The sequence below is a fragment of the Rhinopithecus roxellana genome, chromosome 2 (genome assembly GCF_007565055.1).
Source record: "Rhinopithecus roxellana isolate Shanxi Qingling chromosome 2, ASM756505v1, whole genome shotgun sequence".
Classification (NCBI taxonomy): domain Eukaryota; kingdom Metazoa; phylum Chordata; class Mammalia; order Primates; family Cercopithecidae; genus Rhinopithecus; species Rhinopithecus roxellana.
The window spans coordinates 129,236,415-129,261,620 of record NC_044550.1 but is presented as its reverse complement, the minus strand read 5'-3'; the positions used below and the strand labels follow the sequence as shown (position 1 = coordinate 129,261,620).

Below are 25,206 nucleotides of genomic sequence, written 5' to 3'. Positions count from 1 at the left end.
GGATAAAAGATTACATTAAGGATACAGTATACTGCTCGGGTGACGGGAGCAATAAAATCTCAGAAATCAGCACTAAAAATAACTTCTCTGTGTAACCAAAAACCACCTATACCCTCAAAAGTTATTCAAATAAAAAAAATTTTTAAGTTCGGGAGTATCTTGAAAAAATAAACCTACCATATCATCCAGTCATTTCATTCTAAAGTACTTGCTCAAAAAAAAAAAAAAAAAAAAAAAGCATATGTTCGTTCAAAGATGCATGCAAGAAAGTTCACAGCATTCTATGTATTCTAATGAATAAAACTTGAACGAACCAAAATATCCATTAATAGGTGAATAAATTGTGGCAGAACTCTACAACATAATACTTCTGAACAATAAAAAGAAATGAGCTACTGATGCATGTAACATGAATGAAACTCAAGATAATGCTGAAAGAAGCCAATTTTTTAAAAAAAATAGTACACACTATATGATTCCTTTATACTAAATTTTCAAAAATGCAACAATCTGTAGTGACAGGAAACAGATCAGTGGTTACCTGTGGGAAATGGAAGGGGCAGGGACTACAGAGGACCAAGAGGAAATCTTCAGGAGTGTTCAAATGTTCATTATCCTAATTTGTGGTGATGCTTTCATGGATGTAAACATGTATATGTCAAAATATCACATTGCACACTTCAATATGTATACTATTTAGTATACTGATCCAATTTCGATAAAGCTGCTGAATATGCGAATGGAGTGTTACCAAGTGGTGAGAGAGTGACTACACAGCAAGATGTTTTCATTCTAAAGGAGATACTGCATGGAAAGTTGAAATTTAGAAGAGACTTCATGATAAGTGCTATTCAAAGTGCTGTTCTTTTTTTTTTTTTTTTTTTTTTTTTTTTTTTTTTTTTTTTTTTTTGAGGCGGAGTCTCGCTCTGTCGCCCGGACTGGAGTGCAGTGGCCAGATCTCAGCTCACTGCAAGCTCTGCCTCCCGGGTTTACGCCATTCTCCTGCCTCAGCCTCCTGAGTAGCTGGGACTACAGGCGCCCGCCACCTCGCCCGGCTAGTTTTTGTATTTTTAGTAGAGACGGGGTTTCACCGTGTTAGCCAGGATGGTCTCGATCTCCTGACCTCGTGATCCGCCCGTCTCGGCCTCCCAAAGTGCTGGGATTACAGGCTTGAGCCACCGTGCCCGGCCTTCAAAGTGCTGTTCTACAAACCATCACTGGCCCGTAATAAATAACTTGCACAAGAAGGTAAATTACCTACCACACTAAGCACACTCTTTCCTTCAGCTGATAATTTTTTTAAAACCAAAATTTCTTGATGAAGAAAGCAGTATACTGATACACTTTCTGGCCCAAGCTCCATATTGAATCACTGACCTGTAACAAACAGTTCACAGACAAGCACTTCTCTGCAGACACATTTTTGAGTAGCACTGTTTAGACCACACTCAGAAAACTCTCTAAGCCTATCCTCACCTGTATGATGAGAATAGTAATAATTGCTCTGGATGCCTCAAAGAATAGTATGATGCTCTACTGAGCCATATGGCTTGCAAATAGCAAGCACCTATTAATTACGTATTATTGAGTTATGTATAATTACGTATAACTACTGAGTTATTTGGAGTCATTTAAAATAAATATATAAAAATAAAACAAGACACTTTTCATTTGCTCAGAATGCTTGTTGTTAAAGTTAACTGAGGTTACAAATGGTTTGCTTTTCCAATGAATTTAACATTCAAAAGTATTCAATATTGAGTTTATTAACAAAAGTGGACCTGTACATAGTCTTATCTCATATTTGAATAATATACACACTGCACAATGGCAACTATTTTTTATCAGAACGTTTCCCAAACATAGAAGTGCAGAAGTAAAAATGTTATTTTCGTTTTTCTGTATTCTTTAGTTTCTAGAATTCATAAACTCAAAATTGTTCACATAAGTTTATAGTATTTGTTCTTGTTTATCTCTGACAAAGAGGTGTTCTCTAAGAAATTTTATATTTTATAATCTTTCCTCTGAAATATGAGAAAGACATGGAATCTCCTGAGTTATATATGCAGCTTATACATTCTTTGAAAAAGTTTTTAAAAATATCACAAAGTAATTATATACCCATAATATATGTTGCTATTCACATATTTAAGCAATATTCAAGTATATTTGTGCTTTATATTTTTACATTACTTTAGAACCTATTTTTAGCTTTCAATAAAACTGTGTATCTCCAAAGATTTCTCAAGTATTTAATAAATGAGGCAAAACAATCATGAAAATATAAACTGCCACTACAGATTTTTCATCTTTCATTTTATGCATTTCCTCTCAACCATGTAATTTCCTGTTAAGAAATGTGGATACATTTTTATCTTTATAATATCAACATTGCTGCTTTCTCAGCCTGTTGCAACAGTCAAGACATCACAGCGTTTCTGAACACACAGTATTCACTCTGCCATATAAGTTGGAGCAATAAAATCTGATAGCACTGGTATTCATCATTTCCAGTTATTTCAACTGCAGGACCACCTTAAAACACAAATTGAAGAGAAAATATCAGGTTATACAAGACTGATGCTGATATATTTCATATTAAATGCTTTGAAGTCTCTGAAAAAGAGCATGGAGAATTCATAACAAGGAAGTACAATACACAGTAACTGATGACATATGCCTGCCAGAATCTACGGTTCAGAATCTGTTACCATTTATATCGGGCTCTACCACACGCACCCTTCACACATGTAGCCCCACTCAGCCATCCAGCCAAGCCCGAGCTGCTCGTTTGGTTAATAGGCATGTGGACCGGTGATCAAAGCACTACAATGTTTGAGCAAATGCAGAGTGTGGAGAGAAGCCGAAGTTTATCGGAGTTTTTAAAAAGCAGGATCAAGAAGATTAAATAGTGGAGCAGTAGAGGTTGTAAGAATCACTGAGACTTAATCAGTGAGATGCGATCACTAGAGAAAATGCTGAGCAATAACAAAGAAACATACATATACAAAGATAATTATTTTTATTCCTCCTCACAACAGTTTCCACTGTTTAAATATTATTTTTCTCACTTATTAAACATTAGGAGCAGTTACTGTTATTTAGCCACTCCATTGTAAATGTAAAGTTTTTCGACATTCATTAGTTCTGTCTTGCCTCAATCTGATTTTGTCATAGTAACTACAGGCCATATTTTGTCTTCCATAGAGGATCATAAAAGCAATTTTCTATTATTAGTCCACTTAATAAAGCCACTTTTTCTTCAGGATCGTAATTTTTTTAATCATAAAAACTCTTCAGAATCAATTAATTTTATTATTCTAAGGTAAAAATTTTATTTTTATCATTAACGAGCATTGAAGCAAAAGAAATTCAGCTGTTAGAATAGCACTATTATTCTTTCAAAAATTACTTAATACATTATGTTCGAAACTAAGTAATTGAACATTACAAGTTGTAATCAATATCTAAAACTAGAGTTCAGAACACACTAACAAAGTATTTTCTGTGCTTAACATAAAACATCAGGAGAAAAAACACTAAAAGTGAACTATGAGTCTAGGATCATCAATCAAAACTTAAAACGTTTGGCTGGATGCAGTGGCCCATGCCTGTAATCCCAGCACTTTGGGAGGCCAAGGCGTGTAGATCACTTGAGGTCAAGAGTTTGAGACCAGCCTGGCCAACATGGTGAAACCCCACCTCTACTAAAAATACAACAATCAGTCAGGCGTGGTTGCCGGCATCTGTAATCCCAGCTAGTCTGGAGGCTCAGGCACGAGAATCGCTTGAACTCAGGAGGCGGAGGTTGCAGTGAGCCGATATCACGCCACTGCCCTCCAGCCTGGGTGACAAAGCAAGATTCCAACTCAAAAAAACCCAAAAGCCTTAAACATTCAAATCATATGACAAAATTATAGCAAATACCTTATTTGCTGCTTCCAAGGAATGTATTAGATTCTGCAGCTCCTCTCTACTCATTTCAATAGAATATGGTTTTACTTCACCATTTTCTTTTACATCTAGATGCAGGCTTAAAAGTGGCATTCGTAATGCAGCAATCTTGTCACTGGAAAGTGCAAGCTGTTTAAAATCAGAAAAATAGCAATTAATAAGTAGTAAAAAGAACCATATTGAATATGCATCAGAGGTTAGTTAGCAGTACATTTTTTAAAAGTACTGTTTGCTGTTGAGTATAGAGAAAAGTGAAAAACAAATTAAATCCATGCTAAAGCATATTTGAAGAATAGAAAGAGAAAGGAGAGCGAATAAAAGAGAGGAAATGGGTAGGAAAGTAAGAAACCAGTCAGCAATCTTGTGACAGAAGCAGGTATGTAGATCAGAGTCATGCCTGGGAAGTAATGAATGGGTCTAATGTACAAGAAACATAGAGAATTCTTAAAGAAGATTAAAGGCACCAAGAAGATGAAAGCTCATGTACAAAGATAAGTGAGACCAAAAATACTGGTAAACTCTCAGAAATTAAGATGCTTAATTAATGGTCAGCTATCTATCTATCACAATATTGATAAATGTTATCAAGATACCATCTTCAATTAGAGCCACTCAACAGAAACACTCTGTACACTTACCTCATTTCTTAATTTATTTCTCTGGAATATATCCTAGGGGAATTGGAAGAACCAAATATTTATAATACTAGTACTTTTTGAAACGAGCACCATAGCTTCCTTGGCAGACAGCACAGGGAAACTCAATTTTCCTGGAATCTGAGCCAGAAAAATCCAGAAAAACTGAATCTTTGTTTAGAATGCTACCACTTGCAAAAAAATTACTTATGCAATGATAAGGGACATCTTTCCTAATGACCTCAAAGGATCTCTCTTGTGGTACATACACTATAGAATCAAATGTTGACCTATCTCCTCCATTCTCTCACCCAAAAACAGGACCTATAATATCTGAGATCTGGAAGTAGCAGCTTCAGGTTAACTATCTTATGCATAATTCTCCTCCTCAATATTTCCAATAAATAGTTTTTCACCCTATGCTTGAATACCAGCAATGACGATGCATGTGCTACCTCAAGAAGAAGTTACAATCATTTCCAGATATTCATACTTGTTAAAAAGTTCTTCCCTAGGTTGAACTGAAACCTATCTTATTGCAAATAATATACCTTAGTGCTTCACCTACTTTCTGGAGCCACAAAGCATTTATATATTCCCCCATTTATGACTTTTGGCCTTTTAAAGGTAAGTGTCATGTTTCTACCAGGTTTAATCTTTTCCAGGTACATGGTATCAGTGTTTCAAAGCAATTTCACACACCATGATTTTAAGTTCCTAGTCATTCTTTGCTACCTGGAGTCCAATTTGCTTAAATATCTATTAAGTTTGGCAGCCAAAACTAAACAGATATTACACTAAAAAGATGTTATCATTGGAAACAGAAGGTACTAGCACTATCTCTTGCTTGAAGAACTGCAATTCTGCCGGGCACAGTGGCTCACACCTGTAATCCCAGCACTTTGGGAGGCTGAGGTGGGCGGATCACCTGAGGTCGGGAGTTTGTGACCAGCCTGACCAACATGGCAAAACCCCATCTCTACTAAAAATACAAAATTAGCCAGGTGTGGTGGCACATGCCTGTAATCCCAGCTACTCGGGAGGCTGGGGCAGAATAGCTTGAACCCGGGAGGTGGGGTTGCAGTGAGCTGAGATCCTGCCATTGCACTCCAGCCTGGGCAACAAGAGTGAAACTCTTATCTCAAAAAAAAAAAAAAAACTGCATTTCTACCAACAAAATATGGGCCTGAATCAACACGAATGAAGCTATACTTTGATAAACCAAAATTAACATTTCTCATATATGCTACCATTAACATCTATCTCTTATCCTTTATTATTTTTTTCTGAGACAAAGTCACGCTCTGGTGCCCAGGCTGGAGTGAAGCGGCACAATGATCTTGGTTCACTGCAAGCTCCACCTCCTGCGTTCAAGCAATTCTCGTGCCTCAGCCTCCCAAGTAGCTGGGACTACAGGCACACACCAAAACACCCAGCTAATATTCGTATTTTTTCAGTAGAGTTGCAGTTTTGCCATGTTGGCCAGGCCAGTCTCGAACTCCTAGCCTCAAGTGATCCACCCGCCTTGGCCTCCCAAAGTGCTGGGATTACAGGCGTGAGCCACCGCACCTGGCCTCCTTTATCTTTTATATTTATAAAAATATAAAATCTGAAATTGAAACTAAATTTATAAAATTTAAATATTTAAATTAAACATCCTCTATTTAGGTTGCCTATTTCATTCATTTGGTCACTGATGTAATTAGCTGTGACATAATTTTAAACTTTGTGTCACATTATTAACGTGTTATAGCTCTAGTTTTATATCACCTTCAGATATGATAAGCATAATACTCATAAAAATGTTGAAAATGACCGGGCCAAGACTAGAGCCAGAGACTTCTTAACTAATATACATTTATCTGTCTTTGCTTAGTTATTTATCTGATTATGAACCCACCTATTATCTTCCCACATTTTTCTCTACTTAATCCACATATACAATGTAAGGCACTTTATCCAGGGTCATGCTAAAATCAAGAAACAAAATTATTTGTTTCCTCTTCATCTACTGGTCTGGGTATCTTATAAGGACAAAAAGTGGGTCTGAGATTGTTCTTTATGAACTCTACTGATAGTGACTCTCCAAAATGTATTAAAAACTGATGTTTTAATAGTATCTTACAGGTTTTCCTCCTAGAGGTAGAATCACATTTACCAGTCTTAAGAAAGCTATGAAGTCTAGAAAGTTGTGGTCAAAAATATATGTTGACCAGGTGGTGTGGCTCACGCCTGCAAAACCAGCACTTTGGGGGGCTGAGGCCCCCCAAAGATCACTCACTTGAGGCCAGGATTCGAGACCAGCCTAGCCAAAATGGCAAAACCCCAAATCTCCACCAAAGATACAAAAATTAGCTAGGTGTGGTGGCACGTGCCTGTAGTCCCAGCTACTCAGGAGGCTGAGGCAGAAGAATTGCTTGAACCCAGGAGGCAGAAGTTGCAGTGAGCTGAGATTGCACCACTGCACTCCAGCCTAGATGACAGAGCACGACTCTCTCTCAAAAAATAAATTATATATATATATATATGTACGTATGTATGTATGTATATGTTGACTATATGCTGTCCCATCATTTATGACATTTAATGATTTACAGATCTAATTAAATTTATTATCAATGTAATGTTATTACACGTGGCTTAGATGTTTGTAGTGTACTTATGCCCAAGTTAATGTTAGGTGCAATTTAAACTATCTTTGATATTTCTTTGGGATAATACATTCCCAAAATAACAAATTTTAGATATATGATATTATAAAGATATTTGTCTATATCCAGAAAATGAAATAAAAAATACACATACTCATAGACTCTTACCTTTACCTGCCAATCAAAATCCTGCAGCTGTGCAGAGGAAATAGCAACTATTTCTCTTGACAGAGCCTGTTTGATTTCATCTTTCCTACTTTTCACACATTTCATGATAGTTTCTTGATGAAATGAATTCAACTGATTCAACTGCTGAAATATCTATAAAAATAAAAACAGACAAAAGGGGCTTTCTGTTTAAAACGTAAAAACACAATTCCACTCTCCTTTTGCACACTTTTAAAGCAACAGTAAAAGAAAAAGAGAAATACTTCTGTAACTATAAAAAAGACTAAGATGAGAGTGAGTAACCAGAAAATAGGTTTTAACAAATTTCTGCAAAATAGAGAGTAAAGAAAAAGGACTGATGGAAGCAGCAGTGTGGAAATGAATACACCTGGAAAATACCAAAGCTGATACAGCCATGCAGGGTGAGTATCTCAAATCCCAAAACGGGAAAAGTTTTGTGAACTGACAGGATGCTCAAAGGAAGTGCTCATTTGAATAGTTAAGATTTCAGATTTGATTTTTTTTTAGCAGGGATGCTGCACTGTTGAGTATAATGCAAATATTGCAAAGTCAAAAAAATCCGAAATCCAAAACAGTTCTGGTCCCAAGCATTTCAGATAAAGAATACTCAACTTGTATTAATATATCAGACAATGTAGCCCTTAAGGCAAGAAGTGTTACAAGAAATACAGAAGGACAGTAAAAGGGCAATTCAACAGAAAGACACAACAATCATAAATCCCTGTGTACCTAACACCATAGTTTCAAAATATATAAAGCAGCAAAACTTGGCAGCACTAAAAGAAATGAATAAATCCACATTCACAATTAGAGGTATTAATACAACTCTCAATAGCTGACACAAAGAAACAAAAAAAATCAATGAGGATATAGAAGAATTGAAAAAATGCATTCTACCTAACCTTAGCAATATATACAATACTACACCTGACAACTGTAGAGTACACATTATTTTCAAATGTATATGTAACATTCACCATAATGTACCATATTCTGAGCCATTTAGTAAACCACATCAGATCTCAAAGAACTTAAATAATACTGTTCATATTTTTATTACTGGGTAATGAAGTCATGACTAATGAGAAAAGGTAACCAAAAAATTTCCGAATGTGTGAAAATTAAGTAGCACAACACTAAATAAATAAATAAAATTAATCTCATTTATTCTTCCTGTGAACAGGAAGAGGGAAAAAAATTCTTCCCAATTCATTCCATGAGGCCAGAATAAAACTTGACACCTTGACAAGAGTATTATAGGGAGGAAAAGAAAAAAAAAAGAAAACACCTAGGCCAATATCACTCAAATATTGATGTAAAAATCCTAAGCAAAATATTGGCAATTCAAATCAAGAGATATATAAAAAAGATAATACATCATGATCAAGTGGAGTTTATTTTGGCAGTGCAGCCTTAGTTTAACATTCAAAAATCACATTAACAAAATAAAGAAGAAACAATAATAAATTCAGGGAAAAGCATTTGATAAAATTCAGTATCCATTCATGGTAAAAATTCTCAGCAAAGTTAGAATTGTAGGATGCTTCTTTAGTCTAACAATGGATATCTATAAAATCACAGAGCTAACATACTAAATGGTGAAATAGTAAACACTTTCTCCCTAAGGTTAGGAATAGACATATATCTACTATGCCTGCTTTTTTAAAAGAAACACTGACTGCTGGTGTTAGCCAATGCACAAAGGTAAGAAAAACAAATGAAAGATGTTAAAGCTGAAAAAGAAAATTATTATATACAATCTCCCCCCAAAAAATCTACATACAATTAGATACAGTAAACAAATTTAGAAAGGCTGTGGGACTCTATATAAAAATCAACTGTTTGTACATACTAGCAAAAAACTATTGAAAAATTAAAGATCAAAAACATCATTTACTCAGAAACAAAAAATATTTGCAAGAGCTCAACACTGAAAACTACAAAACACGAGAGAGAGAAACCAAAGCCCTCTAAATAAACAGAGGGCCAGCCCATGTTCATAACTTTGTAAAGCTAAATGTTGTCAATTCTCCCCACAAATGATCTAGTGATTCAGTGCAATCTCCATAAAAAATCCAGCAGGTTTGTAGGTTAAAACTGAAAAGTTGATTCTAGAGGGTTATCTGAAAACATAATAGCCAAGGCACTCCTGAAGAAGCATGACAATGAAGGTCTTCTATTACCAGATATCAAGACATAATTTAATTTAGCTTTAATTCTACAGTAATTAAAGCAGTGTAGCATTGGCAAATACATACAAGTAGACTAGTGGAATACATTAAAGAGTCAAGATACAGAGGCACAAATATATGGCCATTTGATTTACAATAAAGGCAGCACAGCAATACTGTGTGGCAAGGATGGTCATTTCAATAAACGGTCCACTGGATATTCGTGTAGAAAATTTTGAACTTGACCTCCATTCCACACACAAATATTAATTCAAAATGCATCAGTGACATAATGTGAGAGCTAAAACAATCAAGCTTCTACAAGAACACATCCAAGAATCTTCATGTCTTCAGCATAAATATTTCTGAAACAAAACACTAATAGTATTAGCCAGCAAAAGAAATATTGACAAAGTAGATTTGTTAAATTTCACAACTTGTTTCACCAGAAGACACCATTGAGAGAGTAAAAAGGCAAGCACATAATAGAAAATATTTAAAATACATATTTCTAACAATGAGCTCACATCAGAATATCATCCAAATCAATGACAAACATAAATAACTTGATTTTCAGAAACGTGAGCAACCTACACAAGGTCAAATGATTTTTGACAAAGATGCAAAAGTAATTCAGTAGAAGAAGGATATCCTATGACCATGCAATTTCACTTCAAGATATCTACCCCAGAAAAGCTGATGTGAGTGTGAACAAGGAGACATGTAAAGAATGTTTATAGCAGTATTATGTGTAATAATGAAAGAAGCAACGACTATTAGTAGGGAGATAAATAAATCTTATTTAATTTCTATCATCAAATACAAGGATTTAAAATACACTAGATCCACGTTTATCAATGTAAAACATAATGCTGCATTTAAAACAATTTACAAGTGCAAACATATGTTACATTTTATTACAAGTTATACACTTACACACCCCAAATAATTCAATATACTCAAACATTCAAACATACATATAATATATAATACAAAACATGAACACCACCTTCAAGAGTGGTGATCTCTAGGTGAAAGTGGGATATCCGGGTGTGGGATAGGGGAATTTTGGTTACCTCCGTAATGCTTTATTTCTGAAACAAACACACACATTGCAAAATGTTAACACCTGTTTAACTGGTAATGCGAATGTAGGTATCAGTTATATAACTTCTTGTTTTCTTCTGTATGTTTTAAATGTTTCACAATTAAAAGAGCAAAAACAACCAAAAACAAAACTGCAAAAACCTAGGATTTCCACAGATTTTTCCATTCACAATTATAAGGTATTTGTTGTTACTGATGATGGCCCTTGTATTACACACTGCTCTAAAAATCTCAGAAAGAAACCTGAGCATTATTTATTGTAAGTTATAGAAATGTGCAGAGAAGTTACCTCTTCATCAGATAAGTTTTTACCAACTACAGCTTTAAAAAATTTGGCAATATCTTCTAAAACGTGCATCCATTCTTCTGATTCCCAAACAGTGTGATAATCTTGGTACACAGGATAAGCTCGACCACAAATGCCATCAATTATTTTGTGAAGAAGCTAGCAAGAAAAACACAAATAAATGCACTTATAAGTAAAATGATAAAACAAATTTATCTTCCTCTTAACTAACGTTGGGAGATGTTCATGTTATCTGCAAGACCAGCTTAAGTTAAAATGTATAAACCACTTTTAAGATTATTCTAATTAAAAATTAGAACTCATAAAAATCCTATACTTTCTATTATTATGTCAACCTTCAGAAACTAAAATAATTTTATAAAAATTACATAACGAAAAAACTAAAAGGAAGATACGTATAAAAGATGTATTTACAGCAATGACCAAACAAAAAGATAGGACTTACATCAAAGTCTCTTACTGTAGGCCTATAAGCTACATTTTGCTTTGCCTCCATTTTCACAACATACTTTTTTTTCTTTTGAGGGTCTCACTATGTTGCCCAGACTGGCTTTCAACTCCTGAACTCAAGCAATTTTCCCATCTCAGCCTCCCAAGTAGCTAGGACTGCAGGCGAGCACCACCACACCCAGCTCAGCAGTTACTTTAGATGTATTCCCAGAAAGTCTTCAGTACTTTTTTCCTTTTTTCTACATTCCTTTCTATCCTATTAGTATCTTACTATCAGCAATGGAAAGCCTAACACATGTATAACTTAACATAGTGATTAAGACTATGGATTTTGGAATAAAACTATCCAGTTCAAATCCCAGTTGCAGTACTTTCAAGTTTTATTTAAATCTTCCGAGTCTGTTTCCTCAAGTGTTAAATAAGGATATCATCTCTTCTCTTAATCTTGCTGTAAAGATTGAAGAAAAATACATGGAAATCACTTAGCATCTTCCAAGCATGTACAAAGACATGCAGATATTGCTAGCCCTCGTTACCATCCTTATTATTATTATCACTACTCCTCCTCCTCCAATTCACGCCTTCAACATCTATTAACTGAGATAACACAATGCCAGTACTATTCTAAGCACTTAACATATACTAAGGTTATCTTTCTCAAAGTTATTTGTATCTTACAAGAGTAGTATTTGAACCAAATAACTTGGAAATAATCATATTGCACCCCATTTTAACTAATAACTCCTTCCCTCTAACATCACACTTGCCAGAACATAACCAACTGCTTCCAAATGGTGGCTAATATACTATACAAACTGAATTTTTATTTACCATAAATCAACATACTCAATTTTGAATTCATTCAAAATTCTCTACAGCTTATCCTATACTGTCCCCATGCTAAAGCAAAACCCAGAACTCAAACTGAAAAATAAAAGCATTATCTTTTTCGGAATATGTTTGCTAGTCACTCACAAATATGAAATGCACACTTCATCCCAGTTATTAAATAAGGTCATGGAAATGACCTTATTTAACGACAAAGGTCATGGAAATGACTTTATTTAATGGCAAAGAAACTAGAATAGCTACTGTTATGGAGTCCTAATTAGGTACCACGCTCTGGACTGATCCTCATTACAACTCTGAAGTAACCATTGTTATTATTCCTAATTTACAAATGAGGAAACTGAGAATAAATAAGGCCCTACCACAACAGAGTTTTAGTCCATTCGAAAAAGGCAAACATACAAATACATGTAATTTAGAATGATGGGGACATAATAAAAGTATATACAAGGTACAAAGGAGCACAGAGAGGAAGCAAGGAAAAGTCCATCTTAAAAGGATGAGTAGTTGGCCAAGCAAACAGGAGAGAAGAAGGGCATTTCTAGATACAAGCAACAGCATATATACAGGAGGCAAACTGTAAAATCACACTGCTTGATTTAGGGAATAGCAAGTTATTTTGGGGGGTGCCTAGGGGGTGACAGGAGACAAGGCTGGAGAGGTGGGTAGAGCCAAATCAAAAACGACCTGTGTACAAAGTAAAAGAGCCTAGTTCTCAACCGGGAAGCAATCTATTCACACATTTGCATTATTTTTTCATATATTTGCTAACAGGTTGGAAGATGTAAGAAAAGAGAGAGGGTGAGCCCAGGTGCCTCAATTTTCAGTTAAGGAATTAAAGATTAAGGGGCTTAAATTGTTGAGGACACTCAAAATGGAGGCAGTCAAGAGGTAGAAGAGATGTGAAAAGGAGAGGCCATGGATGAAACCTAGAACGTCAGGTTGAGGGGCTGGGTCAAAGTGGTGGTGCCACAAACCAAAAATGAGGCTACGGGAGGAGTAGGTCCAGAGGGAAAGAAGAGCTCACGCAAGGGCATACCGAATTTGAGGTACCTGTAGCAAAAGCCTGACACTCAGGGAAGAGATTTTGGTTTGGGGTTTTGGGGGTTTTGTTTTTTGACTGGCATTCTTGAACCATAGAGGAAGAAAATTTTGGCTGGACCTAGAGATTTAGGAGTCATCAACATATATGGTAATAAAGGTTATGGACCTTATCTAAATGGGTAGAATGAAAACAAGGAGAGCCAAAAGCCAATAAAAAACTCAGAATCGATAGATCTGAGCATAAGTTCCAGCTCTGCCACTTTCTGGATGGGCAATCCTGGGCAAGTTAGCCATAATTTCTGCTGACATTTCAGGTTCATCACTTGCAAAAACAGAGAAAATAATTAGGGTGTTTTCTTTTTTCTTGACCCTGACAGGAGGTAAGTTCCTTTCTGTCTCCCCCACACTTTCTCCAGTGTAAACGGAATAGAAAAAATAGGAAGACCAAAATTGAGACTTATAAAAAAGATGCTTCACCAGGGCACAGGCTGTGTGTCTCACTCACCATTTTACCTCATCCCATCGGGACGCTCAGGGTTATGGCAGACTTCAATGAAAAACTGGCTGAACAAACGAATGTGGTTGCTTTTCTCCAGATTCTCACAAGCCAGGTTCTTTCATAGACTGGAAGTCAATGGGTACATCACCTCTTGGGACGACCCTAACAAAAGTAACTCGCCCAGTTATTTCACTTCCTTCCAACTACCCTCAAGGGTGGAGGGGCAGGGTTCGCTTCGGTCTAGGTCACATAGTATTCCAGCACCTAGTACTGTGCCTGCTGCCTGGCAGGTAGGGAGACTTTGGGAGGTATGTGTTGAATGAATGAAGAAAACGTATACGAAGCAGCAGCAAACACCGACTTGACGCCAAAAGCTTTCAAAGCCCCGTCTGGTGGGGGCGCTTCTGCGCGCAAAGGCCCTGGAGCTGCACCTCTAGGCCAGGGGTGGCGCCCCAAGCTGCCCACCTAGGCTCCCCAGGGAAGGCGGGGACCAACCACCCGAAATCACGCCCCTTCCTCCTCCCTTTCCTAGGGAGCTTGCGAAGGCGTCTGGGTCGCACCCGGCCTGATCCGCACGCCAGGCGGTCCCGAAGCCCAGGCCCCGCGCCGCTTCCCCCAGTACCCTCCCTCACCTGCGGGCCCAGCTCGGCCGGCAGCTTCTGCAGCCGCCACAAGAGCGTCCCCTCTTCCGGCTCCATCCCTGCGAAGCTGGGGCCTGGGTCACGTGAAAAGGCTGGCGCTTGTCTAAAGCTACGGTTCGCCCACGTGACTGTCTCCGGCGGAGAGGGGCGGGGCGTGGAACCAAGAAGTCCCTGTGCGCTTGCGCAGAGGCGGAACTACCGGTTTCCCCGTAACCAGGGAGTCTGCAGTTTGCAATGATGTGGCTAAGATGCCCTTGTGCTATTACTTTAAAGGAACATTTACGTATCTTTCAACGCAGTTTGTACCTTTGTTCAGGGTTCTATTGAACTTTCTCTGTAGTCTTTAGAAAACCTTCGAATAAATGTAACCATCTTTTTGGGTGCCTGGGCATGGTCATTCTCCCAGAGTTTTAACGTAAGTCTCTACTAAAGTATCCTGATTTGCAACGTAAATTAAGGTTTTGCCATAAGCAACGTTCTGTACATAGATCATCCTAGGGAGAAAGTACGATTTCCAGCCCCATTTGCAGAAAGCAAACATGATCAGAGAAGTCACTAGGGTTGTTGAATTTAGCAAATAAAAATAACAAATGTCCAGTTAAATGTGAAATTTCAGATAAGCAATAATATTTTGTTGTAAGTATCCCCTATTGTATTGGATATATTTATACTGAAAATTATTTGTCTATCTGAAATTCAAATTTAACTGGGTGTCCTGTATTTTATCTGGCAACTCTAGAAATCACTGACCTAAGCTAAGTAAGAGGCCCAGTCTGAAGTTAAACAAAATCAATCGGACTCTAGAGCCATGCTATTAATGTTGAACTAAGCTCAAAGTCCAAATATCCTTTCTGTTATTTCTTATTACTGCTGTTACTTTAATCAGGTGCTGAAGAATTCAATGGTAAAACGAGCATGTCTTGCAATAGCAGATAATAACTAGTAGACCAGAAACAGGAATTACAATCTAATTTATAAATTTAATAATAAAAGTGGTGCAAAATGGTGAAGTGGAAGAGAAAGTATTCAATCTATGGGCTATGCAGAGAAAAACTACTCATTAGCAGCATTCTAGGTTTACCTCATACATCCTTTCTCTGTGTGCCTCTCATCTCAAAGGTGAAGTCAATTTCTTTCTCCCATGATTTTCATGGTGTTTTAGCTGTCCCTCACTTATTTACCACTTTCTAGTTCTTAATGCAGATAGATGCACAACACTCATTCCCCTATCTGAAATGTAATTGTCTTAAGATACTTTGTGAATACGAGCTCCCCAAATAATAGTTAAAATGAGAAGTCTGGAAAACTACTTCACCTGAGTCTTTCTGTAAATCTAATGATGGGTAAGGTCTATTTTGAGAAAAAAAATTAAATTTTATGTATTATAATAATTGAGAGAAAAATACTTGCAAGCATCTATGTCAAACACTTCATATATTTTTATCTTAGTAATTCCTGCTACAGTCTTGTACAGTGGGTATTACAAATGAGGAAATAAATTTGAAGTAATATATTTTGTAAGGTCACATAGATAGTAGTTACAAAATCGCTGGTCTGAGGCCAGAAATGGTGGTCTCAGTCTGCATGCTTGACTATCCCTGGCTTACCTAAGGCCACGTAACAGATGACTAAATAAGGTAAAATGACACACCCGGCAGGGTCCAAGGTTTAGTCAGAGGAAACAGAATTAGGTCCTAACTCATCTTTCAAGCAGGACTGAGTACTAAGAAGAATTTGATCTTTTCTCTCGAATTTGGATGGGACAAAATTTAGGCTGTAACAAATATGGACTCTAAAATAGTTAACAACTTTCAAGAGAGACAGCGCTTAATATTTGCCCTTTGATTAGTAAGAGGATGTTACGTGTATAATCCAAGAGGTTTTCAAAACTCATTTCTGTCTCGTGTAGTTTCATCTGTACTAGGTATATTCTGGTCTCCATCTCCCAAATCTTACTTGTACTATAGTAATCTTTAAATGCATGAACTCTGGAGCTAAACTTCGTAAGTTCAAACCCTGGCTCTGAAAATGACTATCTATGTAATATAGGCAAGCTATTTTCACTTCTCTGTGTTTCTCATTCCTTACAACAACCCTGTAAATTGTATAATTGGTTATAATGACAGCTTAGGATTTACAGGGTTTTTGTAAGTTGATATATGTAAAGTTCTTGAAATGAAGTCTGGCCTGGCACTTAGAAAATTGTATTACATTCCCTTCTATGTGGCCTTCTTTGCTCTACTGTTATCTAGCCAAAGTCTAGTGGGTTCCAGAAAGTCTAGTGGGTTCCAGAACGTTACCCTCCTGGTGAACTGTCACTGCCTTAGAGATGTGATCTGCATCTAAAACCAAACTAGCCAGCTATATAGTGCTGTATAGGTGATGTAGATCAGTGCTTACAGTTGGGAGAGATATACAAAGATCTCAGGTAAACCCCAATGTGTGCGCTTGCTGAGCTTACACTGGAATTCAAGCTTGCTATTTGTGAAATAATTGGGTACTCTTTTTCTGAAGTTAGTTTCCTCGAGAGTTTTTGTTTTGAGGTGGAAGGAGGCAAGAGTTTTGTGCGCCATGCCTTGGGAAATTCATTCATTCACTCACTCTTTAACAATTGTTGATTAAACATCTACCATTGATTAGATGCTCTAATGACTCTGGGAATGCAAGCAGTGTACAATAATTTACCTTCTGGTTTCAGGAGAGAAGAAGTGCTTAGATAATGAACAAATAGATAACTAAGATGATGAAATATACTGAGAAGTATCTTTAAGAAAATAAAACAGTAATGTAATAGAAAGGGATGGTGGAAATATACCTTAGATTGATCACAAAGCACCTAGCTAACGAATGGCATTTATACTAAGGCATAAAGGCTGAAAAGACTTGAAGGCAACATCTAGGGAAAAATAGTTGTGAGCAGAATGCAGAGGCCCTGAGGCAAGAGAAAGCCTGCCTTATTCAGCATGATGATCCAAGGCCTGTGTGACTGGACAGGCCTTGAAGATGCCAGAGATGTGGGCATGGATTTGGTAAAGAAGATACCAGAGATGTGGGCATGGATTTGGACCAGTTAATTGACATAATGTGGTTTACATTTTTAAATGCTTATACTATGGAAACTGCAAAATGGTTATACTATGCAAATTATTTTTCAGTAAACTGGAAAATATACTATGCAAAACAGATCTTAGAGTGCAAGAGCAAAACATGGGGAACCAATTTGGAGACTACTCCAGTAGAGTGAATATGGCCTAATTTCCACCCCCAGACTATAGAATTCCAGGGGCTTAGATGATAGATTGTGGTAGCAGGAACTAGATACAAATGGAAAGAATCAAAATACATTTTGGAACTAAGACCTATAGAAGTTAATGGTGGATTGGATGCTTGTGGAAGAGAAAGAGATGCTTGTGGAAGTGAAAACCAGACTAAAAGATATAGTAAAGCATCGGTCATCCAAGCCAGCATGAGGTTTTATGCCCTGAACAAGAGACAGAACCACAGACTATAGCTTCTTTGTTGGTGAAAGACTTTTTGAGGTGCAATGGTGTGGTGATTAAGTGTACAAGGTCTAGAGTCAGACAGACCTGGATTCTAGTTATGTCTCCACCACTTACTAACCACATAACCTTGGACAAGTTGGATAAACTCTCATACCTAAGTTCCCTCTACTAAATATAGGGATAAAACTACCACTTATTTAATAAAGTTGTCCTGAAGCTCAAATAAAATAACGTACATATCCCAGCCTCCCTTTCATCTGGGGTGGGTGGTATCCAAGTGCTGGTCAATAGGACAAAAATGGAAGTAACTATGTAGCACTTATCAGTACCTTTTATTTAAGGAGAACTCAAATATACCATTTGCCTTTTTCTTCTTTGTTTCTGCTTCCATCTTACTTCCTAGAACTCAAATGATGCTGTTTTTGGACAGGGAGGTCATGGGCCAAGTACAGAGAGGCAACAGGATGGAATTAAGGTACCTGACATTGTTGAACCCATGCCTGATGCCTTGTTGGCTCAGGACTACCTACATGGACATCTATGTGAAATATTACTCTACTTCCCCCTTGTTTAAGCCTTTTTAATGGTGGGCTTCATGTCAATATCCCTCAGTCTGATCCCAACTAATATAAGCATTATAGTTAATAACTCCTAATTTGCATCCACAGGCCTGTTGTCTTAGGTCATACTTATGATCTCAATGGTAAAAATTAAAAGGCAAAATTATAAAATAATAGTGTAAATTTTAAAAATAGGCATTCCTATACTTTGCCATTGGCAATTTTTCTAGAGGGTTGTGGTTGCATTTGTAAAGTTTTCTAAATGTACATACTCTTTGACTTAGAAATTCCAGTTCCAGGCTGGGTGCAGTGGCTCATGCCTGTAATCCCAGCACTTTGGGAGGCCGAGGTGGGCGGATCACCTGAGGTCAGGAGTTCGAGATCAGCCTGACCAACATGGAGAGACCCCATCTCTACTAAAAATACAAAATTAGCTGGGCGTGGTGGCACATGCATGTAATCCTGGCTACTTGGGAGGTTGAGGCAGGAGAATCCCTTGAACCCAGGGGGCGGAGATTGCGGTGAGCTGAGATTGCACCATTGCACTCCAGCCTGGGCAACAAGAGCGAAACTCCCTCTCAAAAAAAAAAAAAAAAAAAAAGAAAGAAATTCCAGTTCCCAAAATACATAAGAAAAAAATATTTGGCTCCAAGAATATTCATTTATACATTGCTTACAATAGCAAATAACTAGTAATAAGTTATTGGCTTCATAAATGATATTATAACATAAAATGAAGCCACAAAAAAGTGATTTTATATAAAAATACTAGAATATAAACTTGCTCACAATAACTATTGGGAAAAGAGTTATGTTTCAAATCTGTTTATTCTGTGTTATCCATGATGTGCTGGGTATCTGTGTGTGTGCATGTGTGTGTGCGTGTGTGTGTGTGTGTGCATGTGTAGTGTGCAATTTCCTAAGCACAGAAATATACAAAATTTTAGCAATGGTTTTCTTTCATTTGTGAGATTATAGGTGATTTAGATTTTCTTCTTTTAATTTTTCTGCATTTTTCACTCATTTTATTTAAAAATCTTAAATATTTTAAGATAGCTATGATAAATTTTGACTCTAATGATTCAATTTAATTTTGCTTTCAAACCAGCCAGGTCTTGCCTGAACTCAGCCCCTTCCTCCAGTATCTTGCTAAACATCACCAACAACATCCAATTACACTGATGATAATCTGTTTTTCACCCCATTCTCTACAGTTGCAGCCTCCATTGGAATGGAATTAGCCTACCCAGTTGTTGAGTTGTCTTAGGCATTGCATAATATGAATCCTTAGAGTTCTAGCCTGCTGATAATCACTAAGCAACCACATATTTTAGTTTATATTACAGTAGCCTCTCACTCCTTATTCCAATGTTGGTATTAGTCAGATGGTTAGTTAGTTTAATGGTTAATTAGTTTAATAAAACAGCAAAATTTTAGAAGTTTAACATAATCTTCTTCTTTTTCGTGTGTGTGTGTGTGTGTGTGTTTGCATGCGTGCGCGCACGCGCGCTTACCTAACAGTCTGATGCATACAGGTGTAGACATTTAGGTGGCTCTTCTATTCTCTAAGACTCAGAATACTCTTTATTCTGGAATTGGCTGCATATGAAAGAGGTAGAATATGAAGGATTACGGAGGGAGTTTTTATGTGCCAGACCTAGATATAATTTAATGTATCATTCCTACCTGCATTTCATCACCTGGAACCCAATTTAATGGCGGCATGCAATTGTAAGGAAATTTTGGAAATATAACTTAGCTGTGTGCACAGAAAGAAAAGAAAATAATTTTAATAAATGTATAGTTGTTTCTACCACAATCATGCCTTTTAAAACATAAAAGAGAATTTCTCATAGAAGAAATCCTCATATAAACACTGTAAGCAAATTGTCTTTTACATTTTCATGAGGAGCCATCATCCTTCATGGCTTACAGTTACCACTAGCAAAATATAAAACTGGGATCCAACTAATGTCTTGCATCTGCCTTACATCTGCCTCAAAAATGTATCAATTCAGATTTATATTAAGAGGAAAATCTGAGAGCCTAGTAATCCAATCAATCTCTTTTCATTTTATTGCCACAATCAGCTTAGCTTAAAATTTGTAATTATAGCAGTTATATCTGAGAGAAGTCAAGGAGGTGAACTTGGCTAGCTAACTGTTTAGGTAAGCCTCTGGAATATACTAATTCAGAGTTGTTCAGGTTTTTAGGTCCCCAAACTGAAGCTTGTCATTTCATTCAGAAGAGACTGACTCATTGTAACCAAACTCTCAAGAGACTGATTGATAAGCTAGAATGTCACAGAGTAGGAATTGTCTTTCTGTAGGATGCTGTATCTTGATCCGCAAGTTCTTTTAGTCAGCCAAATTACAGATCATAAGGAGGCTCAGTGAATGTAAGACTGAATGAAAGAAAATGGAATAGACCTAAATTAATTTTTTTCTTTAAATTGCCATGACCTAATGGCCCTCTTTCATTCCACGGATGTTTCCAGTGAAAAAAAGAAGAAAGCATCCTTTTTTCTTGACTGTGCAGAAAAAAATTCTGTGTTTCTTTGATTCTCCATTTTACTAGATGCCATACCTTTGTAATTACTTCATGTGGAGTCCTGACCAAGATTCAGGAAATACTAGAACTTTCAGTCCCAGAGGGTTACTCTAGGCCTTACTAGTTTCCATCATTATGAGTTGAGTTTTGCTAGTTAATTTCAGATGAAAAACATTTGTTTTTCCCCAAATTCTGGGGTTGCATACTTTTACTTCCTACGAACTGACAACTGTATCTTCAGTAATTACAATTTCCAACAAAACGTTATAGGAATAAAGAAAAGATGTTAGTTCATTATTCCTTTAATAAAAGGAAATGGTCTGTATTTCTTCTTTTCACATTTATTTCTTCAGTTCAAACCTGCTTTTCAGGTTACCCTATGACTTGAAGTTGACTAATTTGTTCACCTTAATTAGATGTGTTGCAGTATATATGTAATTAGTTATTTGCATGGCAATCTGCATAAAATTATTCCTGTTCATAAACTATTGAGAGGAAAGGGGCTTAAAGTTCAAAGGAGTTTAATTACGATCTTGTAACCATATAGGAAATATTTGAATGTTACACTGGCATTGGCTCTATCACATTAAAAGAAGTTATGAATGATGATTTGTCAAAGATTTGCAAGGTGATGAATTTAATCTTGTCTGCATAAACCTGGACAGATTTGGTTGCCTATAAAAACTGGTTCTTAGAAATCAGTTTGGTAAGTGTCTCATTTCATTCTGGTCAATGAACTTAATAAATTGAAGGCCTTTGTCTTTCTTTTAGGGCATTATATGTAATTCAGAAATGTTAACACCTCTTTATTTCATTATATTTTTGTAGATAAAAATAATATTCTAGCTGGAGCCACTTAATATCTCCATTAAAGAGATTTTTAAAATAAATAGATATTTTGATTTAAGAAGAGCAATAGAGGGAGCCCATAACATTTATTTCAGTGTAGCATTAAAGAAAACAATACATTAAAAGCTGAAATCACTCTGTTAAAGTGAAACACTTAATGAACTGCAATGTTGGACCAAGATGAAATACATGCTATATCCTCAGAGGCTGGCATTCGTTAATGGCATGCCAGGTGTTCAATTAATCTTTCTGGTGAAGGTTCTGTGCATGTAAAACCTCCTGCCTCCCAATTGCTACCCCTTTTAAGCCCTGTATTTAGAACCACCACATCTGTAAGCTGTTAGGATTTCAGCCAGTGGTTCTTAATCAAAGAAGCACGTTGGTCAACCCAGGGAATTTTTGAATATTGATTTTTAACTTTAAATATGTGACACTTTTGTACTTTTAAAATAGCTTTATAATTAACATACCCTAAAATCTTCCCATTCAAAATACAGGTTGGCTAAGTTTACTCAAGCGAGGTTTTCTAAATTTGTATAGAAATGCAATCATCACTATGTCTCCCAAAATTATCCTTAATGCCTGTTTGTAGTGAACACATGGGGAGCTTAAAAAAAAAAAAAAAAAAAAAGAAAAGAAAAGGTCATACCCTGCAGACAAATACTATCAGAGTCTCTTTGACTACTAACACCAATGTTATGTCATTGCTGTTACAAAATTGCCCAGATGATTTTGACATAAGTCAGTGTTGAGATACAGTGATGTGGACAAAACCTCATGGACAAGATGAAGATCTGGAAAATGCAAATGCAACCTTTTACTAACCAAGAGATCACCTGGCTTACACCAAATGTTGTCACAACAGCAGCAGCAGCAATAACAAAGGAGGCCTTTAGAACATTTAGAGAATGGTGGTTTTCTGATCCTGGACTTTTGTTCCTATTGTTTCCTTTGCCTAGAATCTCCCCTCTTTCTTCCTGCCACTCTCTCCATGCACACCTAGTAGGCCTAATGAATTCAGGCACAGCCCCCAGAGAACTTTAATTGCTGTCTCACCTGTGTTTTCATAACTTTTTGAATAAACATTTATTATAGTCCTTACTGCATTGTAGCTGTTTCTTTATATTCTGACTTTCCCATTGTTCTGAGAGCTCCTTGAAATGCAGAGGCCATGCCACATTCATTTGAGTATCTAGACAGTGTCTGGCACAAAGCTGACTCCCAAAAAGTGTTTGTTGAATTCGGAAATAGAATCGGTGCTTTAAGAAACTCTGAAGTCCGGGCTCAGTGACTCACGCCTGTAATCTCAGCACTTTGGGAGGCCGAGGCGGGCAGATCACAAGGTCAAGAGTTCAAGACCAGCCTGCCAACATGGTGAAATCCCATCTTTACTAAAAATACAAAATTTCACTGGGCGTGGTGGCAGGCGCCTGTAATCCCAGCTACTCGGGAGGCTGAGACAGGTGAATCACTTGAAACCGGGAGGCGGAGGTTGTAGTGAGCTGAGATCGCACCATGGCACTCCAGCCTGGGTGACAGAGCAAGACTCCAACTTGGAATAAAACAAAAAAACATCGATGTAAAGGGTAGGCAGTGATTTCCAACCTTGACTGCAAATTAGAATCCACTGAGGAGCTTTTCAAAATCCTTATGATCAGCTCACACCTACACCAATGAAATCAGAATCTCCAGGGGTTGGACCCAGCAGTGTATTTTCTTTACATCTAATTCTAATGTGCAGCTGAAATTGAAAACCAAGGGCATAAAGCCACAAAGGATGGTCCAAAATTTTATCCTTGACCAAAATATTCTGGCTCTATTGCCTAAAATATCTAAATTATTTGTTGTTACATTGCTTGGAAGGAGCTCAGAAATATATGTGAATTAACAGATAGCTGTTTTTAAAATATATGAAAGTCCCTATGAAACTCAAGAAAGAGAACTGGCCATTCATGTAAGTCACTGAAGTTTTGATTATGACTATTTTCCTTTTGACATTTTGTTTGAAGAATCATTATGAAATAGGAATCTTGATTTGGGTAGAAAATTGAAAATGTCAAAACAGAAATTGTATTGGACAGTGTTAAACAGGCAAGGAAGACTCTATTCAACATTATTCCAATGGGGGAAAGGGGCCAGAGCTCAATCCAAACTCAACACCACTGGAACAAAGGACAGGAGAATTTCTAAGTATTGGAAGTAAGAGGGAGAGTATAAGTTATATGTGTTTACTAATTGGCTTTACTCAAAAGAAAATAAATTTTCCCATATCTTTGTGACAGGATGCAGCTTTACAACTTGGAGGAAGGTACCCACCAAAGTTATGAAAGATAGAGTGACTATCTCATTTGCTGATCACATTTCAAAGACATGGCTCAAAGTTTCTTGAGAAATACATTCATAAGTTGTAAAACTGACAAGAGACTGATTAAAAGATGTATATTTCAAAGGGGCAGAGAAAATATGTTACAGGTTTTCTAAATATGCAGTATAAAAATGGAGGTCAGTGGTCTAGTGTCAGGGAAGAAGCCCATCTAAAGTTTAATCAAGCTGGGGAATGTTAAGGCAGTCTTGGTCAAAGGCAAATAAATAGGTAATTTTGAAGAATGTAGATGGGCCAGAAGGGCTGTCAGAGAAATTCCTCAACAATGAGCTTGCAGCAGCAAAGGTTAGCGTGAGTGTTGATCCTTGGGAGAACCGAAGAGAAAAGTTAGAAAAGGCCTGGAGATAATTAAAGTATTTTGCAGATTTTCCTTGCATAATCTGGTTTATATCAGGAAATTAAAAAGGAAACACTTCCTTCTGTACTTTCTTCCTCCTAAAGGAACTCTCAGATTCACATTCCTACATAAGATATGGAACTATATATTGGCATACCATATAACAACCATGCACTTAAGTTAAAAACAAAAACTTTACAAGCATATGTGTATTTTTTAAATAATCTGGAAGTTTACATATGTACATGTAGCTTCTGGCAATGAGACTTGGACTGGTGTTGAAGAGGACTTTAGTGATATCTATAATATTTCATCAAAGAAACAAGAGAGGTCGGGTGTGGTGGCTCACACCTGTAATCCCAGCACTCTGGGAGCCTGAGGTGGGCAGATTGCATGAGATCAGGAGTTAAGACCCAGTCTGGGAAACATGGCGAAACCTATCTCTACAAAAAATGCCAAAAAAAAAAAAAAAAAAAATTAGCCGGGCATAGTGGCGTGCACCTGTAGTCCCAACTACTGAGGAGGCT

At 36.9% G+C, this 25,206-nt stretch overlaps 1 protein-coding gene across 3 annotated transcripts; it reads right to left on the bottom strand.

Annotated features, from left to right (window-relative positions):
• Positions 1-1,670: 1,670 nt before the first annotated feature.
• COMMD8 (COMM domain containing 8) lies at positions 1,671-14,624 on the bottom strand. Of its 3 annotated transcripts, none has more exons than XM_010372297.2 (5): positions 14,489-14,624; positions 10,997-11,152; positions 7,409-7,561; positions 3,928-4,083; positions 1,671-2,535 (listed from the first exon to the last, which is right to left on the bottom strand). In XM_010372297.2, the coding sequence occupies exons 1-5, from the start codon at positions 14,552-14,554 to the stop codon at positions 2,515-2,517; spliced, it is 552 nt and encodes a 183-aa protein (XP_010370599.1). In that variant the 5' UTR covers positions 14,555-14,624; the 3' UTR covers positions 1,671-2,514. The 3 variants fall into 3 exon arrangements, with proteins under 3 accessions (XP_010370599.1, XP_030781985.1, XP_030781987.1); XM_030926125.1 differs by having other exon boundaries at positions 7,415-7,561; XM_030926127.1 differs by lacking the exon at positions 14,489-14,624 and adding an exon at positions 13,863-14,004.
• Between the last annotated feature and the right edge of the window lie 10,582 nt (positions 14,625-25,206).

Coding starts and splice junctions, on each gene's coding strand:
- COMMD8 (XM_010372297.2), bottom strand. CDS start 14,554: ATGGAGCCGGAAGAGGGGACGCTCTTGTGGCGGCTGCAGAAGCTGCCG. Junction 7,562..10,996: donor AAAACTTATCTGATGAAGAG/GTAACTTCTCTG, acceptor TTATTTTTATAG/ATATTTCAGCAGTTGAATCA. Junction 4,084..7,408: donor ATTTTGATTGGCAGGTAAAG/GTAAGAGTCTAT, acceptor GATTTTAAACAG/CTTGCACTTTCCAGTGACAA.